The following is a 21840-nucleotide window of genomic DNA, read 5'->3' on the forward strand; positions in this document are numbered from 1 at the left end:
CACTTACCTGGGAGCTTACCTGATCGACTAAGGTTACTAGACCGGATTGGAGGCTTAGGTGTTCTCTTCAAACCAGTTAGGAGCTGTCTAAAATTTTTAGGAAAACATTAGAAATTATTGGGTGATGTTTTAATGCATAATTTTAATTAAATTTTTGTTCGTGTGTTTGTTTAGATCTCTTTAGGTGGTACTTGTACCAATCCAAAAAAATAATAATAAAATAATAATAATAATAATAAATAAATAATAAAATATATAAAATAAAATAAAATTTCAGTATATGCTGTTGTGGAAGAGAGATAAAACGAATAGATTATTTCGAGTTGAATCAAGAGATAAAAATTTAATTGTTCAAAATTCAAATAATCAAATGGAAGATAATGGTAGTAATCAGGGAGATAATGAATTTCAAGATGACTTACCTATTAGAACGCTTTGTGATTATCTACAACCCACTAGGACCAGTACCCCATCCTGTATGGTTATTCCTACTGCTGCGGGAGCTTTTGACATGAAACCAGGAATAATCCAATTACTCCCAAAGTTTCACGGACTTGATTCTGAAAGTTCCTATTTGCACCTGAAAGAATTTGATGAAGTGTGTTCAACACTTCATTTCAATGATGTCACTGAAGAGGTAGTTAAGCTTAAGTTATTTCCTTTTTCTTTAAAGGAAAAAGCTAAGTCATGGTTACACTCCTTAAGGCCTAGGACCATAGCTACCTGGAAAGAAATGACACGAGAATTTTTAAAGAAATTCTTCCCAACACATAAAACAAACACACTTAGAAGAAATATCATGAACTTCGCACAAAAAGATGGAGAAACATTTTTTCAGTGTTGGAAAAGATTTAAGGACCTTTTGCTTGCTTGCCCACATCATGGATATGAAATTTGGAGGGTCATTAATTTCTTTTATGATGGTTTGTCCTCCAATATGAGATAATTTGTAGAAATGATGTGTAATGGTGAATTCATGAGTAAGGAACCAAATGAAGCCTGGGATTATTTTGATCTTTTAGCAGAAAATGCACAAGCTTGGGATACAACAGATAAAAATGAAAAATCTAAAATAGCACCTAATGCAAAAGGAGGAATATATCTTATTAAAGATGATAATGATGTCAATGTAAAAATTGCTAATCTGACTAGGAAGGTTAAAGCCATGGAATTAAGCAAAGCCAATATAGGAAAAGCACAAACTATTGTTGAAAGTATATGTGGGATTTGCGAGAGTAATGTACATGTGACCAAGGATTGTCCTACAATCCCTGCTTTTCAAGAAGTGCTGCATGATCAAGCAAATTTCACCAATACTTATAAAAGACCATTTCCAGAAACATATAATCCTAATTGGCGAAACCATCCTAACTTTAGTTGGAGACATGGACCCACTGCCAATGAATCTCAAGAAAATTCTGTTCCTACTCCTTATGTGCCACCACATAGGAAATCCCTTGAAGATACTTTGCAAACTTTCATGCAAGGGCAGACTCAAATAAATCAGAATACAATGCAATCACTCCAAGAACTTAAAAATTCTGTAGGTAGAATTGAGGCTCAACTAAATGTTAGGGGAAAAGGGACATTTCCAGCCCAACCTCAATCTAACCCAAAGGGTCAACATGAGGTCCATGAAGCAAGTTCATCCCAACATAAATATGAGCAAGTTAAGTCTGTCACAACCCTTCGTAGTGGAAAAATAATTAACAAAGAAATTCCGATAAAAGATGACAAACCTGAAAAATCTATTGAAAAGAAGGATGAAGATGATAATGAACAAGATGATCCAATACCCCATCACAAGATAGTTGCTCCATTCCCTCAGCGCTTGCTTGCAGCTAAAAAGGGAATACCTGACCAAGAAATTCTGGATATCTTTAAACAAGTAAAGATTAATATTCCTTTATTAGATGCCATTAAGCGGATCCCATCTTATGCCAAATTTTTAAAAGATCTTTGTACCATAAAGCGAAAGCTTTACGTACAAAAGAAAGCTTTTCTAACTGAACAGGTGAGTGCTATTCTCAAACACAACACCCCACCTAAGTATAAAGATCCTGGTTGTTCTACCATATCTTGCATCATAGGAAACTTCAGGATACAACGAGCCCTTCTTGATTTAGGTGCAAGTGTTAACTTACTGCCCTATTCAGTTTATGAATAGTTATGACTTGGTGAACTAAAACCCACCAAGGTTACTCTCCAACTTGCCGATCGATCTATAAAGATACCAAGAGGAGTAGTCGAGGATGTACTTGTCCAAATTGATAAATTCTATTTTCCAGTCGACTTCATAGTATTAGATACCCAGCCTGTCATGAACTGTACCACTCCAATACCTGTCATTCTAGGCCGCCCATTTCTAGCTACTTCCAATGCTTTGATCAACTGTTGAAATGGAATAATGAAAATGTCATTCGGGAATATGACTATAGATTTTAATATATTTAACATTTGTAAACAACCCGATAATGACAACGAAAATGATGAAATTTATGGAGTTAATCTGATCGACTCCATTGTAGAAGATGCTCTTGTCCCATCTCTTTCTTCTGATTCTTTAGAAACATGCCTAACTCATTTCGGAAATACAGATATCAACCAAAACTTTAGAGAAATCAGTGCTATATTAGATTCAGCTTCTTTGTTGGATACAGATAGGTGGAAATCTCGTGTTGGATACAGATAGGTGGAAATCCAAAATGAAACTAAGTATGCCCGCCGTTTCGCCCAAATTTCTTCGATAACTCAAATTCCAAACGCTCTCCAGAAAACTCAAATTCCTTCTCATTTTCAAATCTCATGGTGTTGGCCATGACCCATTTGTACCCCTATTGCAACTTTCCTGCAATGGGATTGGATTTTGGAAGAAGGTCTCGAATTTTTTTTACCATGCTTTATAGTTCAAAAATATTTTTTCCAGCAAGTTCCGTCCAATCAGCCTTCTTCCAATCAACCTTATAGATAAAAAATAGTTTAATATGAAATTTGGTTTGCACACCGACTTAGTCCAAAAATAATTCAATATGAAATTTGGCTTGCAGTCCCGTCCCGATTTGGAGCTGGGTGACAGGGTGAGCCTGTGACTCGAAGCATTTGGTCTCGATTAAAAGATTGGCGTGGTTAGGGATTTGGCATCGCGGCTTCCCATCTCCTCTCCTCTCCTCCACCTCCGGCCTCTCCTCTCCGATCCCCCTTGCCGACGGCGACCACGGCTACATCACGCCTCCCGATCGCGGCTACATCACCTCGTCGACGCCCCCCTCCTTCTTGCTCGTCGGCTAGGATTTTTAGAACCCACAACTGGTCTTCCCGGAGGTAAACCCTAACCTACCGAGGGTTTCATTGTCTCTTTGCTCGGCGCCTGTGTTCATCTCCTTCTCGCCCAGGACGAGATCATCGCGGCTACGTCACCCCGTCGACGCTCCCCTGTTTCTTGCTCGTCGGCTAGGATTTTCAGAACCGGTTCTTCCCGGAGGTAAACCCTAACCCCATTTCCTTTTACCCCATGATAACAAAATAAAAGAAACGAAGAAGAGGAAGAGGAAGGGGGAAGGAACCTACCGAGGGTCTCCCCTGTGGATCCGGCGTCGCGCTTGATCGCCGTGCCTTTCGATTATATACATGATCCTGTGTTTACATCTCTTTGTGTTCATCTTCATCTAGTCATTATATACATGATCCAAGATTCCAGATGTGGATGTAAATGTATACATTTTAATCTCCTTTCTGAGATGCTGTGGTGAAGCAGGGTTTTTGAGATGCTGTGGTGAAGCAGGGTTTTTGAGATGCTGTGGTGAAGCAGGGTTTGTTTCCCTTAATTCCCTGTTGATGTTTCGTTTAGCAGACGAATTTTTTGATTAATAGTGTCTGTTAAGTTTGGAACCGCAAAATCTCATGTTGTGACATGGAGCAGCAACTATTTCTTTTTTTTTTTCTTCCCTTTTTTCTTTTTGAGAAATATGAAGCAGCCAGGATTTAGAGAATATATGTTCTTGGGGGTTCTTCTAAATAAACAGATCTCACTCTTTGGCGCATGTTTTAACTTCAACTGAAAAACTGATGAAATTATTGACTAAAGGCTTGTGTTTCCAGCTGCCAAGGATTATAGTAGTACTTTGTTTCAAGAGTTTCAACATCAGATATTGTGGTTCCAATGGTCCGATACTATTAGCTCTCAATGATTAATCTCCATTTTTTTATGACTTGTGGTTTGAGGCAACTGGTGTCCCAACTCATGGCCATGTCTATGGCTTTAGTCCCCTAAAGGATCTCACTGGAATTATTGGGCAATCATCATCCTCTTCCACCTCTACAAGTCAAGCTCCAGAGCTGTACACTCATGAAGACCTTCTACGTATTCTTGAGCAGGAAAAGAAAAAATGGCAAGAGGAGGTTCTTCAAAAGATGAGAGAAGAGATTGGCTTTGGAACAAGGCATGCAGATCGGGGGTGTAATGGTGATTCTGGTTCTGCTGATCATGCTTCATTATGATTGTTTTTGCCTTAGATGATAGGTCCTTGCATTCCTAGGAGGAATGAAATCTCTGTTGATCTTTATGACATATTTTTAGACTTTGATTTTGATAGATTCAGGACATGTTGATGCCAATTTTGAATGACATTTAAAATGACTTTTGCGTAATGTTGAATGCCTTTGCTATTAATGATATTATTATTATTATTATTATGAGCCAATCAATGTACCAAATGTACCAGGTTATTAGATTGTGATCGGTGACCAAATTTTGGTTACTAAATTGTTTACCAAGTATTGTGACGAGCAGTCATAAACTTAGTGACAGAATTTTGGTTAATAAAAATTGATTTTGCTTAGCACGTTTGTAACCAATTAGTGACGGTAAACTTATCACTAGGTCAGTGACGGGATTAATGACAAATGTAGTGACAAAATGTGTGACCATGTCTGTGACGACTAAATCTGTCACTAACGGTTGTGACAGATCAGTGACCAAACTTGTGACCGCATTCTGTGACAAAATCAGTGACCAAGTTACCTTCGTCACTAACTCCGCAACTAGATAGTGACGGGAAATACATAATTTCTTAAATATTTAATTCTTGAATTTGTAACGGCTTAGTGACGGCGGTTCTGTCACGGGGGTTAGTGACGGGAATCGCCGCCGTCACTGATAATTTAGTGACGCGTGTTTTTGTAACCAAATCAGTGACGGAAGCTCCGGTCACAAATTCCATATTAGTAACCGGAAACACGGTATAGTGACGGGAATCTCGGTCACTATACGCGTGTTTTCTGGTAGTGGAAGAATTGCCCACACGCAACAATAGTCCTCTACCATCTAGTGTTCAAGCACCTAAACTTGAGCTAAAACCTTTGCCATCTGAGCTCAAGTACGCATACCTTGGTCACGAAGAGACTTTTCCTGTGATCATATCATCCCAATTCGAACAAAGTCAAGAATTAAAATTGTTAGAAATTCTCAAGGAACATAAGGGAGCAATAGGGTGGACAATTGCTGATATCAAGGGAATTAGTCCCTCAATTTGCACTCATAGAATCCACCTAGAAGCTGATGCGAGACCTTCTTGTCAACCTCAACGTCGATTGAACCCAAACATGAAGGATGTGGTTAGGGCAGAAGTTCTGAAACTTTTGGATGCGGGTATGATCTACCCACTTTCAGATAGCAAATGGGTAAGTCCAACCCAAGTGGTCCCGAAAAAATCTGGTGTTACTGTAGTCAAAAATGCCAACAATGAATTAGTTCCAACTAGGGTCCCCACTAGTTGGCGTGTATGTATTGACTATAGGAACTTAATTCTGTCACTAGGAAGGATCACTTTCCTCTACCTTTTATTGATCAAATCTTAGAAAGGTTGGCAGGTCATAAATATTATTGCTTCCTAGATGGCTATTCCGGTTACAACCAAATTGCAATTGATCTTGAAGATCAGGAAAAGACCACTTTTACATGTCCTTTTGGCACATTTGCTTACAAGAGAATGCCATTTGGGTTATGTAATGCTCCTGCAACCTTCCAAAGATGCATGCTCAGTATTTTCTCTGACATGGTTGAGCGCTTTTTGGAAGTCTTTATGGATGATTTTTCGGTTTTCGGCTCCTCTTTTGAAAACTGTGTGAACCATTTAAGGCTAGTCTTAATTCGGTGTGAGGAGAAGAATCTAATCTTAAACTGGAAAAAGTGCCATTTCATGGTAACTAGGGGAATTGTTCTCGGGCATGTCATTTCATCTGAAGGAATTGAAGTAGACAAGGCTAAAATTGACTTAATTGCTAATTTACCCAACCCAAAAACTATCAAAGATATATGCTCATTTTTGGGTCATGCAGGATTTTATAGGAGATTCATTAAAAATTTTAGCTCAATATCTAAACCCTTATGTAATCTCCTTCAAAAAGAAACCCAATTTGTGTGGTCTGAAGAATGTCAAAGAGCTTTTGATAAACTTAAAAGCTTGCTGACCTCTGCTCCCATCATGCAACCACCTGACTGGTCGCTTCCTTTTGAAATTATGTGTGATGCTAGTGAATATGCAGTTGGGGTAGTTCTAGGGCAAAGAAAAGAAAGGAAGCCTTATGTTATCTACTATGCAAGTAAGACTTTAAATAGTGCACAAAAGAATTACACCACTACGGAAAAGGAACTACTCGCCGTAGTATTTGCACTAGACAAATTTAGGTCTTACTTGATTGGATCCAAAATCATTATCTACACTGACCACGCTGCCCTTAAGTACCTTCTTTCAAAAAAGGATGCTAAGGCGCGTTTGCTTAGGTGGATCCTTCTGCTCCAAGAATTTTTTCTAGAAATAAGAGATAAAAAGGGGGTAGAGAACGTAGTAGCTGATCACTTGTCCCGTCTCACTCTTCCAGATTCCATAGACAATTCACCCATAAGAGACACTTTCCCTGATGAGCAACTCTATGAGATCACGTCATCACCCTGGTTTGCAGACATTGCAAATTTTCTTGTCACGGGTGAACTCCCGATTCATTGGAATAAACAGGATAAAAGAAAATTTCTGACCGAAATAAAAAATTTCTTCTGGGACGATCCTTATCTTTTCAAATACTGCCCAGACCAAATTATTAGGAGATGTGTACCTAATGACGAATTTATTATTGTCATTTTCTTTTGTCATTCTGAAGCTTGCGGTGGTCATTTCTCTACTAAGAAAACGGCTGCAAAAATTTTACAGTGCGGTTTCTATTGGTCCACCTTGTTCAAAGATTCCCATAACTTTTGCAAAGCTTGCGAGCGTTGTCAAAAGTTAGGTGGGATAACTTGTAGGAATATGATGCCCCTCAATCCAATTTTAATTATCAAAATATTTGATTGTTGGGGAATAGATTTTATGGATCCATTTCCTCCTTCATTCGGAAATTTGTACATTTTAGTAGCTGTAGATTATGTCTCCAAATGGATTGAGGCAATTCCTTGCAAGCATAATGACCATAAAACTGTTTTAAAATTTTTAAAAGAAAACATTCTTTCCAGATTTGGAACGCCTCGAGCCATCATCAGTGATGGGGGTTCACACTTCTGTAATAAGCCTTTTGAGGCTTTAATGCGAAAATATGGGATCACCCATAAAGTCGCCACCCCTTATCATCCACAAACAAGTGGACAAGTTGAAGTATCCAATCGATCAATTAAGAATATTCTGGAAAAAACGGTTAACCAAAATCGCAAAGACTGGTCTTTGCGTTTAACTGATGCACTCTGGGCTTATCGTACTGCTTTTAAAAGCCCGATTGGTATGTCTCCATACCGTCTTATTTTTGGTAAACCGTGTCACTTGCCTGTGGAATTGGAGCATAGGGCCTACTGGGCTATTAAGAGATTTAATTTTGATATGGATAAGGCTAGTTCACTACGCAAACTTCAACTTAATGAACTAGAGGAAATCAGGAATGAAGCATATGAGAATGCTCGAATTTATAAGAACAAAATGAAAGTCTTTCATGATAGAAATATTATAAGGAAAACATTTGAGCCTTCCCAGAAAGTTCTATTGTATAATTCAAGACTTCATTTATTTTCAGGAAAATTGAGATCTAGGTGGACCGGCCTGTTTATAGTTAAAACTGTTTATCCTTATGGAACTGTTGAGATAGAGAATCCAAACAACGGTAATATTTTTAAAGTAAATGGCCAACGTTTGAAGTTATTTTTGGAAAACTTTACCCCAGAGGTTGAATCGACCAATCTGGGAGATCCTGTTTATCAGGATTGATCTCTATATCTGCTAGAGATCCTCTGTTTGTATCATAATTTTGTCTTTCTTTCATTTTCTGTTAATATGACAATTGGAGAGCAACAACAGTATGCAGTCATTCTATCAGGTAAATTCTCACCTTCAGCCTTATTATCCTTCATACAATCATTAATGCCATATTTCATGCATTCATGTTGCAACATTGGGGACAATGTTGAAATTAAGTTGGGGGGAGAGATTACTGTATTTGTCTATATATTATACCAATTGTCATATCTTTCAAAAAAAAAAAATCTATTAAAAAAATAAAATAAATAAATAAATAAATAAATATATAAATAAATAAAAAATAATAATTTTTTTATAGAATTAAACATGTGCAGCTATTAAGACAAGGAGCACATTATGACTTATTAGAGACCTATTATTAGATCCCCACACAAGTATTCAATGACAATAGGAAAGCCTCAGGAGTTCACTTGTGTTACCTATTTGTTTGTTGACCTTATTCGCAAGAGAAGTACGGGTGTCCTTGTCCTAAAGTTCATGATTTGGTTTTCACATAAAGATAGAGATTGAAATTCCTGGCTAGATCACCTGGGTGCTTTATGTTCTGACCTTGGTTGACCTATAGTCACAATACAGTCACAAAAAAAAAGAAAAGAAAAAAGAAAAGAAAGAAAGAAAGAGAGAGAAATAATACAGTTTGTCTTCACTGAGTAACCGGGCCTCTTGCCTACAAAGCAGCGAGTGTTCGCGTAAAAAGGTGAAAATGACTGAAATAAGTGACTAGTCTGACCTCGTGGCGTAGTTTGGTTCGAGTAATTAAGTCCGAGGGGTGTTTCACCTAATGCCTTGAGCCAACTGGATCAAGAGTCATTGACCTAAAGCTCGTTACATGGACCTTACTAGAGCCTAATGGAGTTGGACTGTTGTAGTCATTTTGATTAAAAAAAAATATATTTTAAACATGAGTGAGTTAGTTAAACTTAAACCAAGTGACATGTGGATGACTGGTTTGACTCCATTGTTTTGGAACTCTGTGTACCTGGGATGTCTAGTTGGGATTGATAGCTTCATTTTTATATGCAAACCATTCTGGACAAATAACATATGATATTCGGAAAATTCAGTGGATCGGGAGCTAACAAATGGTAGTTAACACTTGTGAATTTGAGTAGTGCACCTAGAACTCAAGGGGTACCCAATTGTGGTGGAGGTATAGATATTCTGAGACGTCACATTTTCATTTGCCTTAAGGGTTGCTATGATTTAAAGTATCTTTTAAACTTAAAAACGATGTTTGTGGGTAACATCACTGCAAACCTTCACGAGACAACACTCGTCCACTAGGATAACCTAGGGGTTTAACGGCTTGTTGCACGTGCTAAGTGCAATCGTAATGCTCTACGAAAGTGAGTATTTATTTTAATTCATGCATATTGATATATATTAATAAAATAAACAATACTTTTGCACCCTCATTTTATCATTTTCACACTAAATTGCTAGAGACTAGCAATAAGCTAGTTGGGGGGTGTGATGAGAGTACAAAAGTAAAATTTTCATATTATCTTAATTTGTATTATAGCTAATCTTTATTAATAAAATTAATTAATTAATGTTTTATTTGTGTCTGAGTGCATGTAATTCAAAAGACCCAATAACGTTGGATTTGAGCTCAATGCCTGGCAGCCCGTGCTCAACAAATCCCTAGCGTCTCATCTGAGTCTCACGTTGCCCGTCATCCATCATGCAATCCATATCACTGCGTCCAGCTGATTCAGCCAGCATTAGTGCCCGCGTCATGAAGATCCCAGCTCATCCACAACGGCCATCCACATATTCCATGCATCCGTTCGGTTCATCCCAGCAGCCGAACAGCTCCCAAACCGTCCGCGTCCCACGTATTCCAAGCGGCATCCGATCATCTGCCCAAGTCTTCAACTTCTCAACATCCCTCCACTTCCTTTACAGCAAATGAATTCCAGCCATTAGAGGAGTCTTCTCAGCTTCCCAACCATCGCCACATTCCATCTGTTCGAGCCAGCGGCCGTGAGGAGCTTCCCAACGTTCATCATCTCCAAGCGTCTCCCCTGTTTCTTCCCAACGGTCATCCACATTCCATTCTTCCCATCATTCATCTGAAGAGTCTTCTCAAACATGAAAATAAATTCCCAACGGCAGCAAAAGGGAAGAAGCCAAATCTTCAACCGCGCCTCAGCAACTCCCTATCCGATTGTATTATCTTCTTCCAGCCGTTACCAGCAGGATCATTCCACCCCGCGTCTCATCCGCTCCCAGCAGCGTTCCAGCTTCTCCAATCCGCTGAAGGTGTCTATAAAAGGAACCAGGAAGGGGCTACGAGGGAGGAGGGGTGAGAGAGGCAGAAGGGAACCAGAGGGAAGCCAAACAACCACATCTTTCTTCCGATTTTTCTCAGCCGAGCGAGGGAAGAGAAGAGGACAGCCGGCCGGATCCATCCAAGTGTTAGCGGCTCTTCCCATCCCAAGTCTTTGCTGCCGGTGGAGGCAAAGAAGAGCCGAGGACGGAAAGGAGAGGAGGGGGAAGCCAACATCCACATCTTTCCCGGTTGGCAGAGAGAGCAGGAGGAGGCCACGGAGGAAAGAAGCCATCCGGTGGAGATGGGGAGCGTGAAAATGAAAAGAGACAGAGTGCTCTGTTTCTAAATAAAAAGGGAGAAAGAGTTTATGTTTTATTCTTTTTCTTTGCTAAATCCTTTTTACAAAAATTGCTTCCATCTCATATGAGTAGTTAAACCTCTTTTAGCTAAGGCTAGGGAAAAGCCTAGCATTTTCTTCATGTATTTCCTTTAATCATCAATAGGATTTTAATATTTTTGATTTAATTTATGGTGCAGTAGATTGATAGAAATTATTTCAAACTTATATATTTCCTTTGATTTGTTATTTCCCCCGGGTATAACAGATGCTTAGAAATCCCTGTAGTTTAAAATAGAATTACTGTAATGCTGCCCATAAAACTAAATCTATTTTATTATAATTAATAGGTGATTTTAAGAAAAGCATGATGAAGTGCTAGGCTGAATCCTGATGCCTTAGTTATATTTTTGTTAATCCAAATATTATTCAGCCTTTAGTTTTTGTTTACTGTCAAATTCCTGTGGATTCGACCTCGGACTCACCGAAAATATTACTTTGCTACACCTTATACTTGGGGTATTCTACATTTAATTTCTCTTTTTTAAAAAAAAAGCAAGATTAAAACCGTAGCACCATTTCTTTGAGCCGACTTCATCTTCCCATAAGTCCTTCTTAGCTTAGCTGATAGGGATCCCTGATAAGAGCCTTTAGATCAGATCTAAGTCCTCTTCAATCCCTATAAACCATTCCTCTAAATTCTTCGAAGAAGGCGGATCAAAAGTTGATAGTGTTGGAAAGATCAAATTTCAGCCTCAAGAAATTCTACGCAAGCTAGCACTTCCATGGGATTGGATCTCTCCAGGAACTTCGCGTGGATTATTCATAGAGGCTAGACGAGTGTGTGTGATGGAGACATCAGAGCCCTTCATCCAGATGATCTTGAGCCTCCGGATTGAGTCAGACTCGTTTATTTGCATATTTATTTTATTTTTATTTCTGGGCTTGTTTGCATTTTAGGGCTTATTTGTGCTATTTGTGGGCTTATTAGGAGTTATTTTTGTGTAAGGGGGTTTTATGCAAATTGTGTATTTGGGCCCTATATATAGGAAACTATTTTCATGATTAGGTTTCAATGAATGATTAAGAATTTCTTTTCCCCCACATCTTATTCTTCTTCTTCCTCCTCCCCTTCTCTTCTTCCTGCGTCCCTAGAACCTCTTCTTCCTTCTCCCTCTCTTGTTCTTCCTTCTTCTCCTCTTTCCCTGCACTGGTGCTACATCAACTTGGTATCAGAGCTTCGGCTTTGCCTCTGTCGCCAAAGCCCGGAGATCCTATTTCTGAACGGATCACCTCCGCCACCCCCACTTTCGGCCTGCTGCGTCGCCTCACCTCACCACTCTCCTCCCTCAACTGCCCACGTTCCCTCCCTCTCGGTTCTCACCAGATAAAAAAAAGAGAGAAGAAAACCCTTCTGTTGCCCATTTCTTCTCTCTCGGCTCCCACACAAAAGTAAAAAAAGGGGAAACCCCTGCGGCTGCTCCTCCCCTTCCACCCGTCACCATACCCGAGGCCACCATCACCCCGCATCGCGCCGCCTCCCCGCCGTCAAACTTTGCCGACGAGCACCCCACCCGAGCCACCCGCGTCTGCCACCGGCCGCCTGCGTCGGGTCCGCAAAAGAGACTGCCGCCGTGGAACAACCTGTGGTCGGCCGCCGTCTGTCGCCAAAAGTCCGCAGCGGCCACCAGCCGGAGCTCGTGACCGGCCGCCGCCCGTGATTGCCGCCCCGCCCCGCGATCGCCGCCGCCGAGATCGGCATATCCTCCCGAACCCATCGGAAGGTTGAAGAAAGGATTAACGGGTAAGTCACAAAACCCGTTAACCCGAATCCAGTAGCTCGGATCCAAAAAAAAAGTCCTGCACGTGATTTACACGTGACAAATCCGTGACGAGTATCGGGTCGGGTCCAACCCGATAAACCGAAACCCGGTTCCACGAAGCCCACACGTGACCGCACGTGCGTAAAAAAAAACACAAAAAAAAACCCTTACCTGTTCTTCTTCCCCGATCATCTGCCCGCCGACGCCGTCTTCGCCGAGCAGCCGAGGTGCCGCCGTTTCGTCCACGGTGCCTCCCCGCCGCCTGAGTCCAACAACTGTTGCCCGTCGCCGCCTTGTCGCCGCGTGCCGCCTCCTCCGAGCGCCCCCTCCGGATCTGCCGCCTCGTCCGAGCACCCCAAGCCGTCGCCGCTCGACCTCCGGTGACCGAGCCGTCGTTGCCCTCCCCGACGAGCAGCGTCTCCGCGCCGGCTAGCCTTCCCCGCCGCTGCCGAGCCCCGTGCGCCTCCTTCTCCGAGGCCGACCACAGCGCCGCTCCACCGCCCTTGCGCCACACTGCTGCCGCACCACGCCGCTGCCACGCCCCTCCGCCGTTCACCACCGCTCGCGCCTCTCGCCGCCTGAGCTTCTCCGTTCCCCTCCCAAGGTGTAGCTCCCCAGGGTTTCGGTCGAGACCTGTCACACGTCCTCCTCCACTCCACAGAACCGACCTCAGGCTCACGGTCCCTCATGGATCAATCAACAGGCCCGCCCCCTTCTTCAGAGCCCAACCATCACTCCACAGGCCCAAGCCCACAGGACTGATCTTTCCTTCTGTGGCCCAAACCCCAGCAGGCCCGCTCTCCTCCACTTTTACCGGTCCATCAGGCCCGTCAGATCTCTTTGGAGCTGCTGTACTCAGGTTCTATCTTCGGCAATTGGAGAGTCCATCAACTGCAGCCGCGCCCCTGATCGTCGCCCTAGCCCACGATCAGACGATTCTGGTCGCCTGCCTCACGACAGGTGATAGGTTTCTACTTTTTCTGGCTTGTTCATTTAATTATGTTCTAGTTCTCTTGCATGAAAGCCACATTTTGAAAACTTATATTGCTGTCACAATTCAGAACATTGAACCTTTCACTTCCGAACCCGCCCTATTACCCATTAAATCTTGGTATTAAATTAGCACACCTTAGTAACAGGACGTTTCTCAATATTATTCGATCAGATTATTTTGGGATCAGAACAACTGTACAACTTGATTGTAATCTAATTTCTTAAATTGAATAATCTTAATCCTTAATTCTGAATAACCGAAGTAAAAATCAGCAATATTTAAATTTTAAGTTGTTCTTGTGAAGACTTGCTGATTTCTGAAATTATAATAGATTGCATTAGTAAGTTGTCCTGCATCAAATTTGGTCCTACATCATAGTTATTAGGGTTTCATTAGTGACACTGCATTTCACATCATCACCGAGTGTCATCATTGCATGCCAACCTGTAGTGATATGGAGTATTATCTCAATCAACCTAAAACCCCTGTAGCTACCATGAATTCCGCCATTTTGAGGTCTATCATAGAATAGATCGTTGCCATGCGGGCTGGATACAAAGAATTCACACAAGAGATCCGTGAGCTCATGCAAAATTCTAGGACCCCTACACCGCCAACCCCTATTGCAGCCAAACCTAAAATCTGTTTGGTTGCACCACCGGTAATCCTTCCCCATTTTCTTGGGCACCAAACCCAATGCTCAAGGTGTCAACAATTCGACCACATAGCATCCCAATGTTCCATTAGGACCTACCTGATTACTGAACTAGAAGTTATGAGCCAAGAGGTCGAATATGTCGAAGAAGTCTATGAACCAAATATAGAAGACTATGAAGAAGACTTTGAAGACGAACCTATAGAATTAGATTTTGTCCAAAAAGATTCCCAAAGGAAGACTATTGATCTAAGTACAACCAAGCCACTTTACATTACTACTGTGGAAGAGGTAGTGACAGATATTGAGAGCCAGTCACCTGAATTGGCACTTGTAGCTAAAGATACCCATGTAGAGTCCAATCTTGAACATTTTCCTATAGTAGTTTCCCTTCTAGAGGAGTTTAATGATGTAGTCCCGGATGATCTTCCGGATGTTCTTTCTTCGATGCGTGATATGCAACACGCAATTGATCAAGTTTCCAGAGTATTTTTGCCCAACCTTCCACATCATAGGCTCAACCCAAATGCATATGCTAAGACCTGGGATTTAATATTACCGACAGTTGAGTTTGCATATAATAGTTCGGTTCATAAGTCCATAGGCAGGAATCCATTCGAAGTTGTGCATGATTATAAATCTAGGCAACCCATAGACCTGTTTTTTATGTCTCATCAATATAGAGTATTTGAGTCTGCACAATCAAGTGCATCATATCCACATTCATTACATCAAGAAATCAGCAATTGTAGTCACTTTAATAACTTAAAATATAAATCCCTTGCTGATTTAGACAGACGTTATAAAGAGTTAAGTGAAAAAGATTACGTCATGATAAGAATTAGGCTTGAACGATTTTCTTCAGATACGTTTAAGAAATTGCAAACTTGTAGTGTAGAACCGTTTAAAATCATAAAAAAAATCAGTTCGAATGCATATGTTGTGGATCTTCCTGATGACTATGGGATTAGTGCGACATTTAATATTGAAGATTTAGTCCCATACAAAAAGATAATATTCATGCCTTCTGACCTCTTTATTGATATACCTGCCCATGTTGGACACCCTGACCTATTACCTGCTGTTGAGCCACCACCTCCCAAATTTCATGCACGCAGAGAACAAATAGAACATATATTGGATGAGCAGGTTATTTCAACCAGGAACGGTGGTTACCAACGTTACCTTGTTCGGTGGAAAGGTCGACCAAAGTCTGATGTGACGTAGATTTTCAGAGTACAGTTGCAGCGCCTTGACCCCGATCTTCTGGAGTAGTACGACAGCCGGCCAGATCTGTACTCGACGGGGTCGAGTTTTTTCACCCGGGAGGAGTTGATGGGGACATCAGAGCCCTTCATCCAGATGATCCTGAGCCCCCGGATTGAGTCAGACTCGTTTATTTGCATATTTATTTTATTTTTATTTCTGGGCTTGTTTGCATTTTAGGGCTTATTCGTGTTATTTGTGGGCTTATTAGGAGTTATTTTTGTGCAAGGGGATTTTATGCAAATTGTGTATTTGGGCCCTATATATAGGGAACTATTTTCATGATTAAGGTTTAATGAATGATTAAGAATTTCTTTTCCCCCACATCTTATTCTTCTTCTTCTTCCTCCTCCCCTTCTCTTCTTCCTGCGTCCCTAGAACCTCTTCTTTCTTCTCCCTCTCTTGTTCTTCCTTCTTCTCCTCTTTCCCTGCACTGGTGCTACATCAGTGTGTCTACGAAGCTCGAGCATCAGATCAACTATTTTCTGATTTTGCAAAGGTATAAATCTCATACCAGTACTTTAGTTAAGATCTAATCCCCGAGGGTTAAACTTCTTCATGGGCTCTTCATAGAGTAATCTTCAGAACCTATTCAATAGGTTTCGAAGATTAGTTGGATCATAGATTAGTTAAGTTTAGAACTTAATAATCTCATTTCAGATCTGATATTAATCATGCAAATATTTTAGCATAATCGTTTAAACGATTCCGGCATATCGATCATGTGCTTTGTAGTGATGTTTTGAAATCTGATTTTTTATGCATGCTATAATTAAAATATTTAATTCAATATTTTTCGCTGTAATTTTTAAATTAAAAGAACTACGTATGGCTTGATCTCTCTTGTGAAGGGGTACGTAGGCAACCCGAATAGGTGCAACCACAAAAATTTTAAAATTTCAGCATGCAATCACTGCTAGTACCGATCGATCTCTTTCAATAGAGAGGGGGAGAGAGAGAGGGAAGGGTGAGAGGGGGAGAGGCGGTGGGATGGAGGATTTTGGGAGAAAAAGGAGACTTATAAATAGGAATATTTTGGTAAAAAAATATTTTCCGACAAAGCTGAAAACAGCGTTTTCGGAAAGTTCCAAAATGTAGCTTCTCCCAAAAAACTGTTTTCAGCTTTTTAGAAAAGCTAAAACAGCTTTGCAAAATTTTTACCAAACACCCTTTTTCATCTAAAAGTACTTTTGAAGGGTTAGAAAGTGCTTTTTGGCCCTCCAAAAGCTCTCTCAAATGAGAGCGTAGTCTATGCTGCACACAGGATCCTTAATGTTTTTTAATCTCAATTTTGTGTCATTTGATAATATCTTTTACTTTACAAGTCAATAACTAATAAATGCACTAATCTTTTTGATTGGTTTTTCTATTTTCTCTTTTTAGGCATGTTTTTTAAAGATATAGACTTGGGGCCTTGTTGGTTGCAGTATACCCTGAAGAAGGGGTGGTTCATTCTGCAATCCCATCAAACAGCTTTACTTTTTGGGATAATACGATTAGCCTGGTCAATGCCACTTATCCCCTTATCCTAGGTTAAAATTATTGCTTCGAGGGGACAGGTGGGGTTGAAATAATTTACCCAGCAAAAAGTTAGAGAGTTATTCCTTCTCTCTCTTACTTTTTCTCCACGTTCCCCCACCTGCTCAGTTATCCCTACCAATTTCCAATTAAACGACAATTTAATCTTAATCTAGGGCTAAAGGAATCTTGGAGGGTTATGTAAGGTTAGGGACAGCTATCTCTGGATTTTCTGTACTGCAACCAGACACAGGCTTAAGAACATATTTACTGGATGGGGAACTATGATTGTAAAATTCTCTACTATGCACACATGCCTAATAGTAGGCTAATTGTATAGTAGGAATAGTATTGGTTAATTCACCGTTTTAATTTGCATGATTTTTTTTTTAACTACGAATTTTGTCCAAACTTTTAATCTCAATAACATTTTTGTCATTTAAAAAACTGTGAAGTTTACTGAAGTTTGAACAAAAAAGAAACCCTTTTCCATATTTTGGCCTTTTCAAGTATGAATTTAATTTGTCTCTTTAATTACAAAATGTTCCTGGATTCTTACCTTTGACCTAAAGAAAACTTATAGAAGGAGCTTTGGATCTCCAAGCTTGTTAGATTCTCTTATTTTGGAACAATTTAAAATAGATTACTACTTCAAGATTATGGATTTTTCATTTTTAATTAGGCTTCAAGCTGGGCCTATTTAAAATTTAATCTTTTTCGTGCCCAAGCCCAGTCCATAATCAGCTCTGGGTGCAACCTATTCCGGTAAGTATCGTGGAAAGATTGAAAAGTGATAAACAATACTCTATGGAAACTATGTTAATGGACCAATTGATCTCAGAAACTTAAGCTGACATGGGATGCATCAACAATAAATATGAGGCTTAATAGCATAATTATCTCACAAAAAGAGCTCATGAATTTGAATCTTGTAGGCGTTTGAAGATTTCAAGTTGTTGCAAGTAAGTATTGTTGGATGCGACCATATGAGCATACTAATTTGAAATAATTTTGGTTGGTACTAGTAATGAGTGATTGCAGATGAGTGTCAAGGGATTCGATTTAGTAAATTCTAAGTCTGATTTTGATCCATAGTTGACATGTCAGGCTTTGTCCTGCCTCGGCAAGAAAATGCGTTGAAAGTGTTTTTGTATTAATCTACAGCTTTGATTTTTTTAAAAACATTAAAAAATGATATATTCCATTTCTAGCTAACAGTTTAGTGGTTTGAGAGGGGAGATTTTTGGGATATCATCCTAGCTTGCATTCTCAGAAGATATTGATTGAAAATAGCAAGGAGATCCTAGGTTTGAATATTCTTTATCAAGATATGGTGCTACAAGTACAGCTTAAAAAAAACCATCCGTAGTGAGCATCTCAAGGTCTGTTCGATTGAGACAGTTTAAGCTTGGCTCAATTAAGAAACAAGTCGAGCTAAAAGAAATTTTAGAAATCGGGCTAGTCTGAACAGAGACACTATAGAAAAATTGGAAATTGCCGACACATATATGCCGATGCTAGATAGAAGCGTTAGTAATTTGGCTTCCTCGCCAAAATTTGTCGACGCTTCTAAGTAGCGTTGTCAGCAATTAAACTAAGACGACACTTATAAGTATCATCGGAAGCAAATATTAAGACGATGCTTGAAAGCGTTATCGAAAGCCTAGGACTAGTTTAAGATGAAGCTTATAAGCATCGTCAGAAGCCAAAAGGAAGACTAAGACGATGCTTATAAGCGTCGATGGAAGCCAAAAGACAAGACTAAGACGACGAAGACGATGCTTATAAACATGGTCTGAAGCCAATATTAAACAATAGTTCAAGTATTGTTAGAAGGGGATCATTTACCTACACAGATAGCATGGACTTATGCAATAAAAAAACTATGCAGCCTGACATGTGGCAGATATTCCAGTATGGACTGTGGAATCTATAATTCTCTAAACTTCAATTTGGTAAATTCTAAGTCCGATTTTGATCCAGAGTTGACATGTCGGCTTTGTCCTGCCTCGGCAAGAAAATGCGTTGAAAGTGTTTTTGTATTAATCTCCAGCTTTGATTTTTTTAAACATTAAAAAATGATATATTCCATTTAGCTATCAATTTAGTGGTTTGAGAGGGGAGATTTTTGGGATATCATTCTAGCATGCATTCTCATAAGATATTGATTGACAAATAGCAAGGAGATCCTAGGTTTGAATATTCTTTATCAAGATATGGTGCTACAAGTAGAGCTTGAAAAAAACCGTCTGTAGAGAGCATCTCAAGGTCTGTTCGATTGAGACAGTTTAAGCTTGGCTCAATTAGGAAACAAGTCGAGCTAAAAGAAATTTTAGAGATCGGGCTAGTCTGAACAGAGACACTATAGGAAAATTGGAATTTGCCGACACATATATGCTGATGCTAGATAGAAGCGTTGGTAATTTGGCTACCGCGCTAAAATTTGTCGACGCTTCTAAGTAGCATTGTCAGCAATTAAACTAAGACGACACTTATAAGTATTATCGGAAGCAAATATTAAGACGATATTTAAAAGCGTTATCGAAAGCCTAGGACTGGTTTAAGACGATGTTTATAAGCATCGTCAGAAGCCAAAAGGAAGACTAAGACGATACTTATAAGCGTCACCGAAAGCCAAAAGACAAGACTAAGACGATGCTTATAAGCATGGTCCGAAGCGAATATTAAACAATAGTTCAAGTATTGTTAGAAGGGGATCATTTACCTACACAGATAGCATGAACTTATGCAATAAAAAAACTATGCAGCCTGACATGTGGCAGATATTCTAGTATGGACTATGGAATTTATGATTCTCTGAACTCCAACCAAGTTATCAAAAAAGGGGCAAGAATAAGAAGAAAAGAACAGGAAGGCATTGGAGTATGTTAGGGAAGAATGCAGAGGGGTCGCGGAGCTAGGGGAGCTCACTCCCAACACTCCCGTAACATGCTCATGCTCTTCGCCACCGACCCTGCTCACCCTTTCACCGTTTTCATCTGCCGCTAGGCCTCTGTCGTCATTCGAACACCACCCTTTGAAACACTGTTGATGCCCTTGAGAAGCCCTTCCTTGACGCCTGTACTGGTTTGCCCATCTTCACAATTGGCCCCCTCTTCATCGCCGCCCCGAAGCCTCCCATTGGCCGCGGCATAAAGGATGAAGGCGCCGCCGACACGATAGCCGGTTGTCGAGTGTGGCTAGATCGACACTTGTCAGGGTTGGTGCTGTACATGTCCGGATAGTTGAACTGGGTGCCGGTCGGGGAGGCGGCGACCGAGGAATTGTGAGGGAGGTTGAAGGAGAGGACAAGAGGGGGAGGGAGATATCGCGGAGGGCGAGAAAGGTTGCGACAGTGTTAAAGTTTGCAGGGTCAAGGGGGCATAGCTGAAGGTGCTGGATACGTTAAAGATGCTAAGGTTGCTAAGAGCGATGGATATGGTTCTGTTGGCCTAGCTAATCTGGTACACTAGGTATAGAATATAATTAGGGGTTCAAGATTTTTTTTTTAGTTTTTTATTTGATTTACTAGGTAGAAAATATTATTTTAATCCTTAATTCGCCAAATCAGTAAATTTAAAATTGATGTGCAGTCATGTCACTCTAGAGGATAGACGACATTGAGCTTCGTTTGCATGATTTTCTGATTTCGTATAATTTCGTAACATTTTGAACTTCATTGTCTTGATTACTAGCACCCTAAAACTTCATAGCACAAAAATACATTTTAACTAATAATTAATAGTTATCATAATAATATATATTCTGGATACTGTCTATTATTATAATAATATATTTGATTTATAATGACAAATTATTTCATAGAGATTTAATTAATATAGTAATTATTGTTATAATACTTTAATAATAATTTAATAATAATTTAATAATATCATTATTTTTTATTATAATTATAAAAATAGTATGATAATTATTATAGTATAATGTAGAAAGCCATTAATTGTTACCAAGGGGATAACTTTAGTAGATCATGCTCTAATCTCCGAGCTAAGCGGGCTCACATAACATAAATAGAAATAGTATAACAAATAAAAATTGTGTATAGGAATTCAAAAAATTGCTGGATCTTAGCTTAGAGTATTTCAAATATATAAAAATTAAATAGAAACAGTTTTTGCAATGGCAACTTCAATTGCAGCATTTCTAATTGCAACCTGTAATTGAATTACATGCAATAGAGGTGTAGGCATAGGAACAACCCCGAAAGAAAACCGAACAAATAGCAGTAACTCCTAGGGAGCAGCCAAGCTACATTTTCTGAAATATATAAAGGGCACAAATATGAGAGGAATTGTCATGCAATCTACACTCTATATTTTACCTCTAGGATCCTCAATCCAGTATCTGTGCCCAATAATAGAGACAGAGGTGCCAGCAACAAGAAATTTAGCTTCTCTTTCTCTTGAAGCTTACCAATTTACTGCCCAGAAAAAATGGCAAAGAGGGCAAAAAAACATCAATGCCCTCAGGGAGGCCCTCTTCCAAGAAAAATAACCTTTTAACTCCATTCTTTTTCCTCCTTCCAGATTAACCAGAGAAGTGCCAAAGCTTGTGAGAAAACATCACGAGTAACATTTTCTCATAAAAGCAAACAAGACAAACATGCTAGTGAGAGTGGCATTCTCAATCAAATAGCTGTTGTATGATATACTTAAAA

General features: G+C 39.9%; 1 protein-coding gene and 1 non-coding gene across 2 annotated transcripts; one reads left to right on the top strand and one right to left on the bottom strand.

Moving 5' to 3' along the window:
• Positions 1 to 258: 258 nt before the first annotated feature.
• LOC120112931 lies at positions 259 to 21829 on the top strand. Its single transcript, XM_039133144.1, has 8 exons — positions 259 to 470; positions 945 to 1156; positions 1256 to 1702; positions 5293 to 5437; positions 5893 to 6147; positions 6718 to 6775; positions 7154 to 7724; positions 21710 to 21829. Exons 1-8 carry the CDS (start codon positions 281 to 283, stop codon positions 21827 to 21829), a joined length of 1998 nt encoding a protein of 665 aa, XP_038989072.1. The 5' UTR covers positions 259 to 280.
• On the bottom strand, positions 782 to 888 carry LOC120112970. The gene has a single exon (XR_005514620.1). It is a non-coding gene; the product is annotated as a small nucleolar RNA R71 (small nucleolar RNA).
• Positions 21830 to 21840: the final 11 nt, after the last annotated feature.

Source organism: Phoenix dactylifera, chromosome 13, assembly GCF_009389715.1.
Source record: "Phoenix dactylifera cultivar Barhee BC4 chromosome 13, palm_55x_up_171113_PBpolish2nd_filt_p, whole genome shotgun sequence".
Taxonomy (NCBI): Eukaryota; Viridiplantae; Streptophyta; class Magnoliopsida; order Arecales; family Arecaceae; genus Phoenix; species Phoenix dactylifera.